The following is a 20,897-nucleotide window of genomic DNA, read 5'->3' as shown; positions in this document are numbered from 1 at the left end:
CGTACGGTGCGAAATTAGTTCAACAGGCACACATAGAGACCCAGATTCAACACTGCCCATAGACTCAACACTGCCCATAGACTCAACACCGCACCATAGACTCAACACTGCACCATAGACTCAGCATTGCACCATAGACTCAACACTGCACCATAGACTCAACATTGCACCATAGACTCAACACTGCACCATAGACTCAACACTGCCCATAGACTCAACACTGCACCATAGACTCAACATTGCACCATAGACTCAACACTGCACCATAGACTCAACATTGCACCATAGACTCAACACTGCACCGTAGACTCAACACTGCACCATAGACTCAACACTGCCCATAGACACAACACTGCACCATAGACTCAACACTGCACCATGGACTCAACACTGCCCATAGACTCAGCACTGCAACATAGACTCAACACTGCACCATGGACTCAACACTGCCCATAGACTCAACACTGCAACATAGACTCAACACTGCACCATGGACTCAACACTGCACCATAGACTCAATACTGCACCATAGACTCAACACTGCACCATAGACTCAACACTGCCCCCAGACTCAACACTGCCCATAGACTCAACACTGCCCATAGATTTTGATTTAAAGCTTTCGTGACTGCAGTAATTCATATTCTTAGTTTTTTCGGTAAAGTCACGTTGAAGAGAAACAACAAAATAATAAAATATATATAAAACAATAAAAAATTCTCACGACGTTTCGACCATAACTCAAACGGTCATCTTCAGGTGTGTTTGAGTTATGGTCGAAACGTCGTGAGAATTTTTTATTGTTTTATATATATTTTATTATTTTGTTGTTTCTCTTCAACGTGACTTTACCGAAAAAACTAAGAATATGAATTACTGCCCATAGACTCAACACTGCCCATAGACTCAATACTGCACCATAGACTCAACACTGCACCATAGACTCAACACTGCAAAAGAGACTCAACACTGCACCATAGACTCAACACTGCCCATACACTCAACACTGCACCATAGACTCAACACTGCCCATAGACTCAACACTGCAAAATAGACTTAACACTGCAACATAGACTCAACACTGCACCATAGACTCAACACTGCCCATAGACTCAACACTGCCCATAGACTCAACACTGCCCATAGACTCAACACTGCCCATAGACTCAACACTGCAACATAGACTCAACACTGCACCATGGACTCAACACTGCCCATAGACTCAACACTGCCCATAGACTTAAGACTGCACCACAGACTCAACACTACACCATAGACTCAACACTGCACCATAGACTCAACACTGCCCATAGATTCAACACTGCACCATAGACTCAACGCTGCCCATAGACTCAACACTGCACAATAGACTCAACACTGCCCATAGACTCAACACTGCACCATAGACTCAACACTGCACCATAGACTCAACCCTGCCCACAGACTCAACACTGCACCATAGATTCAACACTGCCCATAGACTCAACACTGCACCAAAGACTCAACACGACACCATAGACTCAACACTGCGCCATAGACTGAACACTGCCCCATAGACTCAACACTGCACCATAGACTCAACAATCCCTCATAGACTCAACACTGCCCCATAGACTCAACACTCCCCCATAGACTCAATACTCCCCATAATCAACACTGCACCATAGACTCAACACTGCACAATAGACTCAACACTGCACAATAGACTCAACACTGCCCATAGACTCAACACTGCACCATAGACTCAACACTGCACCATAGACTCAACACTGCGCATAGACTCAACACTGCACCATAGACTAAACACTGCACAATAGACTCAACACTGCCCATAGACTCAACACTGCACAATAGACTCACCACTGCCCATAGACTCAACACTGCACCATAGACTCAACACTGCACCATAGACTCAACCCTGCCCACAGACTCAACACTGCACCATAGATTCAACACTGCCCATAGACTCAACACTGCACCAAAGACTCAACACTGCCCATATACTCAACACTGCACCATAGACTCAACACTGCGCCATAGACTCAACACTGCCCCATAGACTCAACACTGCACCACAGACTCAACACGGCACCATAGACTCAACACTGCCCATAGACTCAACACTGCACCATAGACTCAACACTGCACCATACACTCAACACTGCCCATAGACTCAATACTGCACCATAGACTCAATACTGCACCATAGACTCAACACGACACCATAGACTCAACACTGCACCATTGACTCAACACTGCACCATAGACTCAATACTGCACCATAGACTCAACACGACACCATAGACTCAACACTGCCCATAGACTCAACACTGCACCATAGACTCAACACTGCCCATAGACTCAAGACTACCCATAAACTCAACACTAAGAGGTGGGGCCTTACTATCAGCCTCACCAAAATTAAACACCTGCCTAGGTATTTCATACCATCGGACACTCCACCCCCACAACTCCCAATTGGTGATGGGGCAGTTGTGGAGAGAGTGGAGAGTTTCCCATACCTTGACAGCAGAGGTCTCACTCCGAATCAGTCGAGCGGCATTATCTTTTCATCGGTTGCGTAACGCTGTGTGGAAGCTACCTGGTCTGTCGCTTTACACAAAGCTTCGGGTCTTCTCGGCCACCGCCATTCCCTCCCTTCTCTACACTCGCGAAACGTGGATCCCCCCCCCCCCCCCTAATTGAACATCTTCGCCAGTTCGAAACATTTAGGCTTGTCCTGCCTACGATCCATCCCATGTTTAACCAGGCTGGATTGTGTGAGGATCTCACAAATCCTCGAAAGATCTGGACAAAGTCCCATCGGTGAGCTCCTCCGGCAGGCAAGGCTGCGTTGGCTGGGTCATGTAGCCCACATGCCCAGCCACCGCATGCCTAAACAGCTTTTGTTCGGCCGGATAGAGGGGGCTAAACGGGCGCGGCACGGGCTAGAGAAGAGATGGAGTGATGTGGTACAGGAGGACGTGGAGCTGAGTGGACTTGCCGATGACTGGTACCAGCTGTGTCGAGATCGGCCTCTGTGGAAGAGGCTCGTGAAGGACGCTACTGGGCAGTTGGAGGCAGTCGCCCTCCAACAACAACGGAGGGCGGAGGAGCGACGCTCACAACAACGAGTGGAGCACCGGGTGGCTAAAGCACAGCGAGTTGGCACAGTAGGTGGCACAGGTGGTGCATCAGCCACTCATCTCAGTCAGTCGACCCGTTGCACCTGCTGGGTCTGCCCCGTGACCTCCTGTAAGCGGGCGTTCGACACTTCACGTGGCCTCAAGGTGCACATGGCCTGGCACGAGCGTCGTGGTGACGTCACCGCCACTTCGTGGTGAATGGCGGTTGTTGTTGTTGGTGGTGGTGGGGAGCGTTTGCGACGCCGGCTATGGCCCACGTGTTTAGGTCCTGAGGCCTCCCCTAGGTCGACTCACCCTCAAAACGAGTTTACCTGGGTGAGGTGTGTAGTGAACATCGCCACTGGGGGAGACAAAGGCGGCCGGGGCGTGGTGCTGGTAGCCACCCACCCCCTCTAGGTGTGCCACAGTGCCGGTAGCCTTCACAGCACTTGCCCCTACAGCCTGTTAGAGGCTCTACGGAGGGACCTTTGGTAGTGACGGTGGTGGTGGTTTTGGTGGTTTTAAGAGGTGCGTAGTGGTGAATGTGAAGTTTGTGAGCGGAATTGTCTCAATAAAGTTTATTCCGTGTAGGTGAAACACTCGTGCGTGCGTTCCCTGCGTTTACTGCAGCTGTGATGCAGCTGCACGTGACGCAGCTACACGTGACGCAGCTACACGTGACGCAGCTGCACATGACGTAGCAAGCTACACGTGACGCAACTGCACGTGACGCAAGCTACACACGACGCAAGCTACACGTGACGCAGCTGCACATGACGCAGCTGCACGTGACGCAAGCTACACGTGACGCAGCTGCACGTGACGCAGCTGCACTTGATGCAGCTACACGTGACGCAGCTGCACGTGACACAGCTGCACGTGACGCAGCTGCACGTGACGCAGCTACACGTGACGCAGCTACACGTGACACAGCAAGCTACACGTGACGCACAGCACACCGGTGTGTTGCAGAGCTGTACCGGTAACGAACTGGCCGCGTTTTGTTGACTTGACTTGAACCTTTCTAACTATCAGCGGCCAATTAGTAAGGGGGTTTGTCACGTAAACAGAACGTGGCCATATTCTTGGTTCTTTCGGCAAAGTCACCACGTTAGAAGGGAAACAATAAAATAATAAAAAAAATATATAAAATTCTCGCGACGTTTCGACTGCAAACACAAGAAGCAATCATCATCAGGTGTGAAAATAATAGCCATTAAAAAATTTTTTTTTACAAAAGTGGCGTTTTTTTACGGTTGTTTTTAACGTTAAAAAACAAGCGCCACTTTTTGTTAAAATTTTCCTGCTGCCGTGTTCACACGTGACGATGATCGCTCGAAACGTCGCGAGAATTGTATCGTTTTATATACTTATATATATTTCATCATCTTATTGTTCTCCCTTCTAACGTGGCGCCTTTTACCCAGCGAGCCAAGCACGTGAATTTCCCCACCCTGCGGACAGTTTTCACGAAAGCTTTGAAATCGGAGCGTGGGCCAATTCGATTTCGAGTGCAGCTCCCCGACACTCCACACCGGAGTGGGTCGGTGTTGACGGCACGAGAGTCAACCCTCTGTGCGAGGCGACTGGTGGCCGTGGGAGGTTGCGACGGGGGGGGGGGGGGGGGGGGAGCCAGCCTGCAGTACGAGTGGACCGCCGGCCAGGGGAATGATCGAGAATCATGGGGGCGCGTCCGTACATGACGTCACGCGATTTTGGACGGTTTTTTTTTAACACCACCACCCACCACCTTCGTCACGCGACGTCACACGACGTCACAAAAGTCAGACACACCCCCCCCCCCGCCGCCACCTCAAATATGACGTCACAAAGCTCTGCCCCCCCCCACACCCACTAAAAAAAACATGCTTCAAATCGCTTCAAACTATTGTCATCGTATTCTTAGTTTTTTCGGTAAAGTCACGTTGAAGGGAAACTACAAAATAAAAAAATATATATATTTATTATAATAAAATTATTATAATATTTTATTATAATAATATATGTTATTATAATAAAAATATATATTTTATTATTTTGTTGTTTCCCTTCAACGTGACTTTACCGAAAAAACTAAGAATATGAATTACTGCAGTCACGAAAGCTTTAAATCAAAAATTATTGTCATCGTAGTTGCGTATTGAATGTGGCGCTGCTGCACTCCTGACGTTGGAGGAGAAAACATTAATTTACAACAACAACAACAACAAAAAAGCCTGTTCAATATTTCTTTATAAAAGTTGCCGGCGTTTTGATGCGACGTCACATTTCTCAAACCCCGCCCCCTCCTCCTCCTCCTCGTCACGATCGTCACAAATGTCTGACTCCTCCCCCTCCCCTAGGTGCGTGACGTCATTTATGGACGGCCTCCCAAATCGGATTATCTTTAAGTGTAACTGACAATTGTAGCGGCTGATGAAGCGGTTTTCCTCCCGCGCTCCCGATCCAGATGCAGACATGTTGAGTGGTAGGAGGACACGTGGTGGACTGGAAGCCCAACCCGGGATTAAGTCTCACAGGAGGCATGGGGATTAAATGTTGTGTATGTCTGTGGATGTCTGTGGATGTCTGTGTATGTCTGTGTATGTCTGTGTATGTCTGTGGATGTCTGTGGATGTCTGTGGATGTCTGTGGATGTCTGTGTATGTCTGTGGATGTCTGTGGATGTCTGTGTATGTCTGTGTATGTCTGTGGATGTCTGTGTATGTCTGTGGATGTCTGTGTATGTCTGTGGATGTCTGTCCACGTGTATCCGGACGTCCGGATAAAATGGGGAGGGGCGGGGCTGGGTGGGGAGGGGCTGGGTGGGGAGGGGAGGGGCTGGGGAGGGTGGGGAGGGGCTGGGTGGGGAGGGGAGGGTGGGGAGGGGCTGGGTGGGGAGGGGCTGGGTGGGGATGGGCTGGGTGGGGAGGGGCTGGTCACCCCGTGGTGCCCCCCTTATAAAACTCAACGTTTAACCAACTCACGCCGGCTTGTGCCCGCCCTCACAGTGGGGCATATTGTGCGGAATGCACCACGTGGTGCCTCCGTTGTTGACCCTGGCCATTGACCGGGCAACCCAACGTTCCTACCAGCAGCTCCCTCCCTCCGCGGGAGAAAGCGTTCCCCCGTCAATGTGAAGTGTGATTTCAAGAGCGTCTTGTCCACATGATCCAGTTCAGTGCGGAACAGTCTAATTCTCTCTGAGAGCAGGGCCAAGCTCGCTCTGAAGAAGATTCCTTCGGAACTGGAAGATGTCGCGGAAGCAGAGGTCAGTGAGAATGAGGTCGGCATTACCTTAAAGGTGCATTGGAAAATGTTGATACTCCTACAGATACTCCTACAGGCACTCCTACTGTTATGGAGTGACTCATGCTGCCCAGCTATGGCTGCAAAAGTTTGGTCGTACATGTTTATGTACAGTAAAACCTTGGGATTGCGAGCATGAATCGTTCCGGAAACGTGTTTGTAATCCAAAGCGCTCGCACGTCAAAGCACACGTACGTCAAAGCGCTCGGACGTCAAAGCGCTCGGACGTCAAAGCGCGCGTACGTCAAAGCGCTCGTACGTCAAAGCACTCATACGTCAAAACACTCGTATATCAAAACACTCGTACGTCAAAACACTCGTACGTCAAAGCGCTCGTACGTCAAAGCGCTCGTACGTCAAAGCACTCGTACGTCAAAGCACTCATACGTCAAAACACTCGTATATCAAAACACTCGTACGTCAAAACACTCGTACGTCAAAGCGCTCGTACGTCAAAGCGCTCGTACGTCAAAGCGCTCGTACGTCAAAGCGCTCGTACGTCAAAGCGCTCGTACGTCAAAGCGCTCGTACGTCAAAGCGCTCGTACGTCAAAGCGCTCGTACGTCAAAGCACTCGTACGTCAAAGCGCTCGTACGTCAAAGCGCTCGTACGTCAAAGCGCTCGTACGTCAAAGCACTCGTACGTCAAAGCGCTCGTACGTCAAAGCACTTGTACGTCAAAGGACTCGTACGTCAAAGCACTCGTACGTCAAAGCGCTCGTACGTCAAAGCGCTCGTACGTCAAAGCGCTTGTACGTCAAAGCACCGTACGTCAAAACGCTCGTACGTCAAAGCACTCGTACGTCAAAGCACTCGTATATCAAAGCGCTTGTACGTCAAAGCGCTCGTACGTCAAAACACTCGTATGTCAAAACGCTCGTACGTCAAAGCGCTCGTACGTCAAAGCACTCGTACGTCAAAGCACTCGTATATCAAAGCGCTTGTACGTCAAAGCGCTCGTACGTCAAAACACTCGCACGTCAAAGCGCTCGCACGTCAAAGCGCTCGCACGTCAAAGCGCTCGCACGTCAAAGCGCTCGTACGTCATAGCAATCGTACGTCAAAGCACTCGTACGTCAAAGCACTCGTACGTCAAAGCGCTCGTACGTCAAAGCGCTCGTACGTCAAAGCGCTCGTACGTCAAAGCGCTCGTACGTCAAAGCGCTCGCACGTCAAAGCGCTCGCACGTCAAAGCGCTCGCACGTCAAAGCGCTCGTACGTCATAGCAATCGTACGTCAAAGCACTCGTACGTCAAAGCACTCGTACGTCAAAGCGCTCGTACGTCAAAGCGCTCGTACGTCAAAGCGCTCGTACGTCAAAGCGCTCGTACGTCAAAGCACTCGTATATCAAAGCGCTCGTACATCAAAACACTCGTGCATCAAAACGCTCGTACGTCAAAGCACTCGTACGTCATAGCACTCGTATATCAAAGCACTCGTACGTCAAAGCACTCGTACGTCAAAGCACTCGTACGTCAAAGCACTCGTATATCAAAACACTCGCACATCAAAACACTCGCACATAAAAGCGCTCGTACATCAAAGCGCTCGTATATCAAAGCGCTTGTACGTCAAAGCACCGTACGTCAAAACGCACGTACGTCAAAGCGCTCGTACGTCAAAGCACTCGTACGTCAAAGCACTCGTATATCAAAGCACTCGTACGTCAAAGCACTCGCACATCAAAGCACTCGTATATCAAAGCGCTCGTACATCAAAACACTCGTACATTAAAACGCTCGTACGTCATAGCACTCGTATATCAAAGCACTCGTACGTCAAAGCACTCGTACGTCAAAGCACTCGTATATCAAAACACTCGCACATCAAAACACTCGCACATAAAAGCGCTCGTACATCAAAGCGCTCGTATATCAAAGCACTCGTACATCAAAACACTCGCACATCAAAACACTCCCACATCAAAGCACTCGTACATCAAAGCACTCGTACATCAAAACACTCGTATATCAAAGCACTCGTACATCAAAACACTCGCACATCAAAGCACTCGTACATCAAAGCACTCGCACATCAAAGCACTCGCACGTCAAAGCACTCGTACGTCAAAGCACTCGTACATCAAAACACTCGTACATCAAAGCACTCGTACATCAAAACACTCGTACATCAAAACACTCGCACATCAAAGCACTCGCACATCAAAGCACTCGCACGTCAAAACACTCGTACGTCAAAGCACTCGTACGTTAAAACACTCGTACGTCAAAACACTCGCACATCAAAGCACTCGCACATCAAAACACTCGTACATCAAAACACTCGCACATCAAAGCACTCGCACATCAAAGCACTCGTACGTCAAAGCACTCGTATATCAAAACACTCGCACATCAAAGCACTTGCACATCAAAACGCTCGCACATCAAAGCGCTCGTATATCAAAGCGCTCGTATATCAAAGCACTCGTACATCAAAACACTCGCACATCAAAACACTCGCACATCAAAACACTCGCACATCAAAACACTCGCACATCAAAGCACTCGTACATCAAAACACTCGCACGTCAAAGCACTCGCACATCAAAGCACTCGCACGTCAAGGCGCTCGCACGTCAAAGCACTCGCACATCAAAGCTCTCGTATATCAAAGCGCTCGTATATCAAAGCACTCGCACATCAAAGCGCTCGTATATCAAAGCACTCGTATATCAAAGCACTCGTACATCAAAACACTCGCACATCAAAGCACTCGCACATCAAAACACTCGCACATCAAGGCGCTCGTACATCAAAACACTCGCATATCAAAGCACTCGTATATCAAAACACTTGTACATCAAAGCACTCGTACATCAAAACACTCGCACATCAAAACACTCGCACGTCAAAGCACTCGTACGTCAAAACGCTCGTACGTCAAGGCGCTCGTACGTCAAGGCGCTCGCACGTCAAAGCACTCGTACATCAAAACACTCGCACGTCAAAGCACTCGTACATCAAGGCGCTCGTACATCAAAACACTCGTACGTCAAAGCACTCGTACATCAAGGCGCCCGTATAATCAGCCGTGTGGCGACGTGACGCTCGGCAGGACGAGAGGCTCGCGAGCGCTGCTCGGACTGCCAGGACCCTCGCTCGTTTCTCAAACCAACGTTCACCTCGCGTCTCGCGACAAAAAACACCCGCGGGCCAAGTTGCTTCGCAAGGCAAGGTTTTACCGTGGGTATAAACAGACTGCACCCACCGCCACCGCCACTCTCTCTCTAACTCTCTCCTGAAGACGTTCCACTTGAAACGTCGCGACCCGCGATCAGTTTTGCTTCTGCCGACGCGGGCTTCACCCTTGAAGAAACAAAAGCAGCGGTCGGCGGATTTCCCGCGGATCTCGAAAGCTTCGACGTCAAGACGGTCGCCGCCGTCGCCGCCGTCAAACCCCACCGATCATTCTCCGTATACGATAATTTACAGGGCCCTGCGATCACCACCACCCCACCGCTACAGGATGAATTTTCAACCCCCAGAGCGACCGAGACCCCCCCCCTCAGCCCGCACCCTGCCGCACACACCCACCGAGACTCCCACGGGCGCTGCACGTGTGTCGGATGCATGTCGGATGCATGTCGGATGCATGTCGGATGCATGTCGCCCGCGTGCGTGTTCTACGTGGCACGCCGTGCCGATCAGAGGTGTGGTGGTGGTGGTGGTGGCTCTGGGGGGGAGGGTGACGGACAGCCAATTTAAAGCAAATACTCAACAGCAGTCCGTCTGGTGCGAGTGTGTGTCAGTGTGTGTTAGTGTGTGTCAATGTGTGTGTCAGTGTGTGTGTGTCAGTGTGTGTGTGTCAGTGTGTGTCAGTGTGTGTCAGTGTGTGTCAGTGTGTGTGTGTCAGTGTGTCTCAGTGTGTGTGTGTCAGTGTGTGTTAGTGTGTGTGTGTCAGTGTGTGTCAGTGTGTGTCAATGTGTGTGTCAGTGTGTGTGTGTCAGTGTGTCTCAGTGTGTGTCAGTGTGTGTGTGTCAGTGTGTCTCAGTGTGTCCCACTGTGTGTCCCAGCATGCGAGTCTGCCACCACCACCACCACCTCCCCCCCCCCCGTCTATTCCCTCTCAATCCTCATCCTCATCCTCCTCATCCTCCTCCTCATCCTCCTCCTCATCCTCCCGCCCCCCCCGCCGCCGCCGCCGCCCCTCCTCCTCCTCCTCCTCCTCCCGCTGCTGCTGCTGCCCCCCCCGCTCTGCGCCCCCCCTCTCCCTCTGCGTGCGCCGCACGTCCCTCCGCTCCCCGGCGGCGGTGGCTGCGGCGGGGCGCGCCGCCGCCACTGCCGCGGCCGCCACCGGGCCTCGCGGTGACGGAGCCCGGGGCCTGCCGGGGCGGTGAGACGCCCCGGGAGACGACGCCGTCGCCGGGTGCCGAGAGAACGGCCATCGGAACCCCGGAGTCCCCGCCACCGCCGCCGAGGAGGAGGGGGAGGAGGAGGAGGAGGAGGAGGAGGGGGGGGAGGGGGAGGAGGGGGAGGGGGGGGAGGGGGGGAGGGGGGGGAGAGCGCCGGCGGCGGTGACGCCGGCGCTGGCGGCGACGGTGAGCGCTCGCGGGCCGGGCTGCTGCCGGGGCTGATGGCCTGCAGCATGCGGCCCTTGCCCTCCTGCAGCATGTGCTTCTGTGGGCACAGGCAGAGGCAGGTTGTGTGTGTAGGTGTAGGTGTGTGTAGGTGTGTGTAGGTGTAGGTGTGTGTGTGTAGGTGTGTGTGTGGGTGTAGGTGTGTGTAGGTGTGTGTGTGTGCTTCTGTGGGCACAGGCAGAGGCAGGTTGTGTGTGGGTGTGTAGGTGTGTGTAGGTGTAGGTGTGTGTGTGTGTAGGTGTGTGTGTGTGTAGTCCGGCAAAACAACCCCCTACCTCCTCGCGGTGCCGGACGGGCAACTCTGTCGTGGACAGTGCTGTGGGGGGAGGTCCAATTTTGATTGGCTCCTCCCCTCTGTAGCATATGTGTCCACCACAGGGGCTAAACGGGGGCTCTGGATGGGTGCGAGGGGCTGGTAACCCCTCCACCTTCAATTAATTACCACTAAACCACGAGTTAAACTGAAAAATGTAACTAATAAGCTTGTGCCGGAGGCCCCAGGGAGCCAGGCGTCTATGACGTCTCCTGGCCAAACCCCAATTGGAGGAGCCAGGAGATTGAATATCTACCCTCGGGGCTCCTCCAGAAACAACGAAAAGCCACTACGGGTGGCCACGTGGAATGTTCGAACGCTCACTGCGGAGGAGAGGCTGCCACTCCTCTGTTGGGAGCTGGACCGGTACCGCCTGGATCTATGCGGCATTCAGGAGGTCCGGTGGACCGGCTCTGGCTCCTGCCACCATGAGGGGTGGACAGTCCTCTACTCGGGACAGCAGACTGCCAAACAACAGGGTGTGGCACTTCTTTTAAACAAAAGAATGAAGGGGGCGTGGGAGCGCGGTGGTGAGGTGTGGGAAGCTGTAAGCCCCAGGCTACTTTGGGCTCGCCTTCCCATCAACCGGAGGCGAGGAATGGTGGTCGTGGTTACTTATGCCCCCACCGAAGATGAACATCCGTGCAGGGATGCAGGCAAAGCCGATGAGTCAGATGCCTTCTATGACCTCCTGTCACAGGTGCTGGCTAAAGTGGCCCTTCGGGATAGAGTCATCATGTTGGGTGACTTCAATGCCCGAGTTGGTCATGATACTGGCACCTGGTCTGGAGTGATTGGAGGGCATGGGCCAGATCAGCTCAATAACAACGGTAGGAGGCTGCTAGATTTTTGTGCAGCCCATGGGCTTGTAATTACCAACACGCTGTTCCGGCATTGGCGCATCCACAAAACATCATGGATGCATGCCGGGTCCAAGCAAGAACATCTGATGGACTACATAGTGACGGACCAGCGGATGGGAGCCCATGTCCTTGACACCAGGACCTACCGTGGAGCTGATCTGCCCTCTGACCATCGACTAGTCATCTGTAAGATGCGCCTGCTATTCTTCCACTCCGGTGGTGGATGTACACCCAGGACCCCATTCCAACTAAAGTGGCCTGGTCTCAGTTATCTGCTGAAAGTTGCAAGCGAGAATTTCATCATCTCTTGCGGCTGGGGTTGGCATCGTCCCCCACTCCTCCTGATGTCGAGGGTAAATGGGCGAGGTTTAGGACTGTGACTCATGCAGCTGCAATGGCTGCTTTGGGTATGCGGTCCAGACCTCCCCAGAGGCCCTTGCTGACAGAGGAGGTGTTCAGGATGCTTGAGATAAAGCGACAGGCCCACCGTCATCAGCTAAAGCATCCCACGTCAGAGATTGAGGAGGCTTACCGCAGCCTTCGCTCGGAGGTTCGGAGAGCTGTGAGGTGCTGCAAGAATGGGTGGTGGTCGCGGGTTGCTGAGGAGATGGAGTCTGCCTCAGTGGCCCGTGATCACAAATCTCTATTTAACTCCATCAAAAAAGTAACCTGCAGCGCCACACCTATTACCATCAGGGGAAAAAACGGTGATCCTAACTCCGACCCCCAGGAACAGGTTTGCAGATTTGCTGAGCATTTCTGTGAGGTCCTGGGGGAGGGAAAATCCCTCAGCCAGGAAAACATCGTGGCACCAAGTGAGGATGACCCTGCTGAGGCTGCGGTGCCTCAAATATTGGAAGAAGTCACCCCCTGTGAGTGGCTGGCTGAGGTGCCATCTGTTGAGGAAGTACTGAGGGCGATCCGGAGTCTGAGACCAGGAAAGGCAGCGGGCAGAGATGATCTCCCAAGCGAAATGCTGAGGGAGGGTGGCGTTTGTGCACAGACTGCCCTATATGACATCATAACAACAGTCTGGACCACTGGACGGGTTCCGCAGGATTTGAAGGATACCCTGGTGGTCCCCCTCTTTAAGAAGGGGGACCGCACAGACTGTAACAAATACAGGGGCATCTCACTCCTCAGTGTGCCGGGAAAGGTCCTGGCAAGGATTATTCAACATCGCCTTGCCAGGCACGCTGAGGAGAGGCATGCGGAGCCCCAATGCGATTTCAGCAAAGGGCGGTCCTGCACAGATGCCATATTTTCTGTCCGTCTGCTACAGCAGAGGTGTAGGAAATTCCAACAAGACCTACATCGCTGCTTTATTGACCTGGACAAGGCCTATGATACCATCAGTAGGCCTGGGCTCTGGGTTGTTCTTCGTGCTTTTGGAGTACCTGACCCTCTGCTCACGATCATTAAGGACCTTCATGATGGTGAGCGGGCCCAGGTAAAACTATGTGGCCGGGAGTCAGAGCCATTCCCTGTACACCTTGGGGTGCGACAGGGATGTCCTCTGGCTCCCACATTATTTAACATCTATATTGACCACGTAGTTCGTGAAGCCTTTAATGGCTGTACCGGGGGAATCTCCATATGGTACAGATATAATGGGAGGCTGATCGATGCCCGGGTGCGGTCAAGGGATGGCTCCCTATTGCTCAACCACGTAATGTATGCTGATGATTTGGTAATAGCTGCTCATTCAGAGGAGGAGTTGGAGACGCTGCTGCTGAGACTGGAGCGTGCCACTAAGAGGTGGGGCCTTACCATCAGCCCCACCAAAACTAAGCACCTGCCTGGGTATTTTGTACCATCGGACATGACACCCCCACAACTCCTAATCGGTGATGGGGCAGTTGTGGGCGAGTGGAGAGTTTCCCATACCTGGGCAGTGTGCTTATGGCCGGCTCCAGTTTAACAGCAGAGGTCTCACTCCGAATCAGTCGAGCGGCAATATCTTTTCATCGGTTGCGTAACGCTGTGTGGAAGCTACCTGGTCTGTCGCTCCGCACTAAGCTTCAGGTCTTCTCGGCCAAGGTCATTCACTCCCTTCTTACGCTTGCGAAACGTGAACCCCCCTAATGGAACATCTTCACCGGTTAGAAACATTTAGGCTGGCCTGCCTACGATCCATCCTGGGTTTAACCAGACCGGATTGCGTGAGGAGCTCACAAATCCTTGAAAGATCTGGGCAAGGTCCCATCGGTGAGCTCCTCCGGCAGGCAAGGCTGCGTTGGCTGGGTCATGTAGCCCGCATGCCCAGCCACCGCATGCCGTAACAGCTTTTGTTCGGCCGGATTGAGGGGACTAAACGGGCGCGGCACGGGCTAGAGAAGAGATGGAGTGATGTGGTACAGGAGGACGTGGAGCTGAGTGGACTTGCCGATGACTGGTACCAGCGGTGTCAAGATCGGCCTCTGTGGAGGAGGCTCGTGAAGGACGCTACTGGGCAGTTGGAGGTAGTCGCCCTCCAACAACAACGGAGGGCGGAGGAGCGACGCTCAGAACAATGAGCGGAGCGCCGGGTGGCTAAAGCACAGCAGGTTGGCACAGTAGGGGGCACAGGTGGTGCATCAGCCAGTCATCTCTGTCAGTCGACCCGTGGCACCTGGGTCTGCCCCGTGACCTCCTGCCAGCGGGCGTTCGACACTTCACGTGGCCTCAGGGTGCACATAGCCTGGCACAAGCGTCGTGGTGACGTCACCGCCACTTAGTGGTGAATGGCGGTTGTTGTTGTGTGTGTGAGTGTGTGTGGGTGTGTGAGTGTGGGTGTGTGTGTGGGTGGGTGGTTGTGTGTGGGTGTGTGTGGGTGGGTGGGTGGGTGTGGGTGGGTATGAGCGTGTGGGTTTGTGGGTGTGTGTGAGCAGACGGACAGAACACACACACGCACACGTCCCCCGTGTACCCGCCGGGGGTGCCAGCAGTACCCACATCGCCACCCACCACCACCACCACGTACCCACCACGTACCCACCACCACCACCACCACCACGTACCCCACCACCACCACGTACCCACCACGTACCCCACCACCACCACGTACTCACTACCACCACCACCACGTACCCCACCACCACCATCAAGTACCCAACACCACGTACCCACCACGTACCCACCACCACCACGTCCCCACCACCACCACGTACCCACCACCACCACGTCCCCACCACCACCACGTCCCCACCACCACCACGTACCCATCACCACCACGTACCCACCACCACCACACCACCACCACCACCACCACCACGTACCCACCACCACCACCACGTACCCACTACCACCACATACCCACCACCACCACCACCACGTACCCCACCACCACCACCACCACGTACCCACCACCACCACCACGTACCCCACCACCACGTACCCACCACCACCACCACGTACCCCACCACCACGTACCCCACCACCACCACCACCACGTACCCACCACCACCACGTACCCACCACCACCACGTACCCACCACCACCACCACGTACCCACCACCACCACGTACCCACCACCACCACGTACCCACCACCACCACCACGTACCCCACCACTACCACCACCACCACGTACCCACCACCACCACCACCACCACGTACCCACCACCACCTACCCACCACCACCACCACCACGTACCAGCGTGCCCTCGGGGCCGAAGAGCTCCAGGAAGTTCCCGATGAACTCGCGCGACTTCTCCTCCCACTTCTGGATGAGGTCGATGCCTTTCTCCTCGACGCGCTGCACGAGCTCCTTGGAGCGCTCCTCCACGGTGCGCACCTTCTGCTTCACCTTGTCCATGTGGTTCTGCAGGTGGAACTTCTTCTCCTGTGCCACGAGGGGCGGGCGCGGGGGAGGTCGCTGGGTGAGTGGGGTGGGGGTGGAGGGGTGGGTGGGTGGGTAGGTGGGTAGGTGGGTGTGTGGGTAGGTGGCTGGGTGGGTGGGTAGGTGGCTGGGTGGGTGGGTAGGTGTGTGGGTAGGTGGGTGTGTGGGTAGGTAGGTGGGTGGGTGTGTGGGTGGGTGTCTGGGTAGGTGGGTGTGTGGGTAGGTGGGTGGGTGTGTGGGTAGGTGGGTGGGTGGGTGGGTAGGTGGGTGGGTAGGTGGCTTGGTGGGTGGGTAGGTGGCTGGGTGGGTGGGTAGGTGTGTGGGTAGGTGGGTGTGTGGGTAGGTAGGTGGGTGGGTGTGTGGGTGGGTGTCTGGGTAGGTGGGTGTGTGGGTAGGTGGGTGGGTGTGTGGGTAGGTGGGTGGGTGTGTGGGTAGGTGGGTGGGTGGGTGGGTAGGTGGGTGGTTGGGTAGGTGGGTGGGTAGGTGGGTGGGTGTGTGGGTAGGTGGGTGGGTGGGTGGGTAGGTGGGTGGTTGGGTAGGTGGGTGGGTAGGTGGGTGGGTGTGTGGATAGGTGGGTGGGTGGGTGTGTGGGTAGGTGTGTGGGTAGGTGGGTGGGTGGGTGGATGGGTGGGTGTGTGGGTGGGTGTATGGGTAGGTGGCTGGGTGTGTGGGTAGGTGGGTGGGTGGGTAGGTGGGTGGGTGGGTGGGTAGGTGGGTGGGTGGGTGTGTGGGTGTGTGGGTAGGTGGGTGGGTGGGTGTGTGGGTAGGTGTGTGGGTAGGTGGGTGGGTGGGTGGCTAAATGGGTGGGTGGATGGGTGGGTGGGTAGGTGGGTAGGTGGGTGGGTGGATGGGTGGGTAGGTGGGTGGGTGGGTAGGTGGGTGGGTGGGTGGGTGGATGGGTGGGTGTGTGGGTAGGTGGCTGGGTGGGTGGGTGGGTAGGTGGGTGGGTGGATGGGTGGGTGTGTGGGTAGGTGTGTGGGTAGGTGGGTGGGTGGCTGGCTAAATGGGTGGGTGGATGGGTGGGTGGGTGGGTAGGTGGGTAGGTGGGTGGGTGGATGGGTGGGTAGGTGGGTGGGTGGGTAGGTGGGTAGGTGGGTGGGTGGGTGGGTGGATGGGTGGGTGTGTGGGTAGGTGGCTGGGTGGGTGGGTGGGTAGGTGGGTGGGTGGATGGGTGGGTGTGTGGGTAGGTGTGTGGGTAGGTGGGTGGGTGGCTGGCTAAATGGGTGGGTCGATGGGTGGGTGGGTGGGTAGGTGGGTGGGTAGGTGGGTGGGTAGGTGGGTAGGTGGGTAGGTGGGTGGGTGGGTGGATGGGTGGGTGTGTGGGTAGGTGGCTGGGTGGGTGGGTGGGTAGGTGGGTGGGTGGATGGGTGGGTGTGTGGGTAGGTGGGTGGATGGGTGGATGGGTGGGTGTGTGGGTAGGTGGGTGGGTGGCTGGGTGGCTGTGTGTCTTGTCTGTGTCTGTGTGTGTGTGTGTGTCTGTTTGTCTGTGTGTGTGTCTGTGTGTGTGTCTGTGTGTCCGTCTGTGTGCGTGTCTGTCTGTGTGCGTGTCTGTCTGTGTGCGTGTCTGCGTGTGTGTGTGCGTGTCTGTCTGTGTGCGTGTCTGCGTGTGTGTGTGCGTGTCTGCGTATGTGTGTGCGTGTCTGTGTGTGCGTGCCTGTGAGTGTGCCTGTGTGTGTCTGTGTCTGTGTGTGTGTCTGTGTGTCTGTGTCTGTGTGTGTGTCTGTGTGTGTGTGTCTGTGTGTGTCTGTGTGTGTGTCTGTGTGTGTGTCTGTCTGTGTGCGTCTGCGTGCCAGGCTAGGTGGCGGTACCCACCTTGATGAATCCCACGTTGAGCTCCTTGGCGCTGTACCCACGCTGCAGGTTGCGCCGCACGTAGACGTCGTAGTCTCGCACGATGCGCGTGATGATGTCAGACGTGGAGATGCCCTCCGTGCGCTGCGTCGGTGCAAACATCCCTGGGGGGTGTGGGGGGTGGGGGACACACACACACAGAGACACACACACACACAGACACACACACACAGACACACACACACACAGACACACACACACAGACACACACACACACACAGACACACACACACACACAGACACACACACACACACAGACACACACACACACAGACACACACAGACACACACACAGACACACACACACACAGACACACACACACAGACACACACACACACACAGACACACACACACAGACACACACACACACACAGACACACACACACAGACACACACACACACACAGACACACACACACACAGACACACACACACACACAGACACACACACACACAGACACACACAGACACACACACAGACACACACACACACAGACACACACACAGACACACACACACAGACACACACACACAGACACACACACAGGGGCTGGCGGTGCGCACGCGACACCGGGACACGTGGGACGCAGCGAGCGTGTGGTGGTGGTGGTGGTGATGGTGGTGGTGGTGATGGTGGTGGCAGTGGTGGTGATGGTGGTGGTGGTAATGGTGGTGGTAATGGTGGTGGTGATGGTGGCGGTGGTGGTAATGGTGGTGGTGGCAGTGGTGGTGATGGTGGTGGTGGTAATAGTGGTGGTAGTGGTGATGGTGGTGGTGGTGATGGTGGCAGTGGTGGTGATGGTGGCGGTGGTGGTGATGGTAATGGTGGTGGTGGTGATGGTGGTGGTAATGGTGGTGGTGGTGATGGTGGTGGTGGTGATGGTGGTGGTGGTAATGGTGGTGGTGGTAATGCTGGCGGTGGTGGCAATGGTGGTGGCGGTAATGGTGGAGCCGGTACCGGCTGCCTTGATGTCCTTGTAGACATCATCGGAGCCCGCTGACGAGTAGGGGATATCATCATGGGCCACAAAGTCGATCTGAAGGGAGGGATTGAGGAGGAGGGGGGTGGGGAGGGGGCGAGAAGTGAGGCGTCCCGCACGGAACGACCAGCACGGAACGACCAGCACGGAACGACCAGCACGGAACGTCCAGCACGGAACGTCCAGCACGGAACGACCAGCACGGAACGTCCAGCACGGAACGACCAGCACGGAACGGCCAGCACGGAACGACCAGCACGGAACGACCAGCACGGAACGGCCAGCACGGAACGACCAGCACGGAACGACCAGCACGGAACGGCCCGCACGGAACGGCCCGCACGGAACGACCAGCACGGAACGACCAGCACGGAACGGCCAGCACGGAACGACCAGCACGGAACGTCCAGCACGGAACGACCAGCACGGAACGACCAGCACGGAACGACCAGCACGGAACGACCAGCACGGAACGACCAGCACGGAACGACCAGCACGGAACGTCCAGCACGGAACGTCCAGCACGGAACGTCCAGCACGGAACGACCAGCACGGAACGTCCAGCACGGAACGTCCAGCACGGAACGACCAGCACGGAACGACCAGCACGGAACGTCCAGCACGGAACGACCAGCACGGAACGACCAGCACGGAACGTCCAGCACGGAACGTCCAGCACGGAACGTCCAGCACGGAACGACCAGCACGGAACGACCAGCACGGAACGTCCAGCACGGAACGACCAGCACGGAACGACCAGCACGGAACGGCCAGCACGGAACGGCCAGCACGGAACGACCAGCACGGAACGGCCAGCACGGAACGTCCAGCACGGAACGACCAGCACGGAACGACCAGCACGGAACGGCCTTCCCCGTACAGGACGGTGAAGGCCGGGTTGGGGGTCGTGGTAGCGGCGGCGGCGGCGGCGGTGACCTTGTGCAGCCGCAGGAACTGCGGGGTGAGAGTCCACGGCGCGTCGCGCACCACCTCGTCCACGTAGCGGCAGTGACGAAGCGACTCGTAGCGCTCCTCCTCGCCCATCACCGTGAAGCCCTTGTACTTGTGTGTCAGCGCGTCGTTACACACTGGGGGGGGGGAGGGGGGGGGGGCGATGGCAAGCACGCATCACCGTCGTCGCCAACGTCATCGTCAAAACCACCAACATCACCGCCATCATCATCGCCACCACCATCATAGCCAACACCATCACCACCATCATCATCACCATCATCATAACCACCATCATCATAACCACCACCATCAACGCCATCATCATCGCCGCTACCACTACCACCACCACCACAATCATCACCACCATCACCACCACCACCACAATCACCGCCATCATCACCACACCACCATCACCACCACACCACCACTATCACCACCACCATCACCATCACCACCACCACCACAATCACAATCACCATCACCACCACCACCACCACCACCGCCATCATCACCACACCACCATCACCACCACACCACCACTATCACCACCACCATCACCACCACAATCACCATCACCACCACCACCACCACCACCGCCATCATCACCACACCACCATCACCACCACACCACCACTATCACCACCACCATCACCATCACCACCACCACCACATTCACCATCACCACCACCACCGCCATCATCACCACCATCACCACCACACCACCACTATCACCACCACCATCACCACCACCACCACCACCACAATCACCATCACCACCACCACAATCACCGCCATCATCACCACACCACCACAGCCGTCAACCCCTCATCAGTGCCCCGACCTTTTCACAGACCGACTCAGACACTTATTGGTCACCCCGTGGTGCCCCTTGTAAATCTCAACAACGTTCATCCCACAAAGTCCCCATCTCGAGGGACAGAAACACGGACGGACACAATCCACGCCCATCGCTCTCACCGCCATCACGCGTGTGCTATACCACACGCGTGTGGTATAGCACACGCGTGTGGTATAGCACACGCGTGTGGTATAGCACACGCGTGTGCTCCGTCATACGCTCCCCCCGTCCGTCACCCTCATTCACCGTCTATTCGATTGTTTCGG

General features: G+C 55.2%; 1 protein-coding gene across 1 annotated transcript in view; it reads right to left on the bottom strand.

Annotated features, from left to right (window-relative positions):
* Window positions 1–6,297: 6,297 nt before the first annotated feature.
* LOC142907968 (choline-phosphate cytidylyltransferase A-like) overlaps window positions 6,298–20,897 on the bottom strand; it is a 25,390-nt gene continuing 10,790 nt past the window's right edge. The window contains exons 5-10 of the mRNA XM_076058029.1: window positions 19,755–19,906; window positions 18,797–18,875; window positions 17,800–17,942; window positions 15,802–15,990; window positions 10,807–11,032; window positions 6,298–6,401 (exon numbers count right to left, since the gene is read on the bottom strand). Coding sequence (XP_075914144.1) covers window positions 6,298–6,401; window positions 10,807–11,032; window positions 15,802–15,990; window positions 17,800–17,942; window positions 18,797–18,875; window positions 19,755–19,906 — 893 coding nt within the window. The remainder of the gene's footprint in view (window positions 6,402–10,806; window positions 11,033–15,801; window positions 15,991–17,799; window positions 17,943–18,796; window positions 18,876–19,754; window positions 19,907–20,897) is intronic.

The sequence above is a fragment of the Petromyzon marinus genome (assembly GCF_048934315.1).
Source record: "Petromyzon marinus isolate PM22_M1 ecotype Great Lakes invasive population chromosome 67 unlocalized genomic scaffold, UKy_Petmar_22M1.pri1.0 chr67_unloc.4, whole genome shotgun sequence".
NCBI classification, from domain to species: domain Eukaryota; kingdom Metazoa; phylum Chordata; class Hyperoartia; order Petromyzontiformes; family Petromyzontidae; genus Petromyzon; species Petromyzon marinus.
Note: the sequence above shows the minus strand (reverse complement) of the source record. Positions and strands in the feature narration are given on the sequence as shown.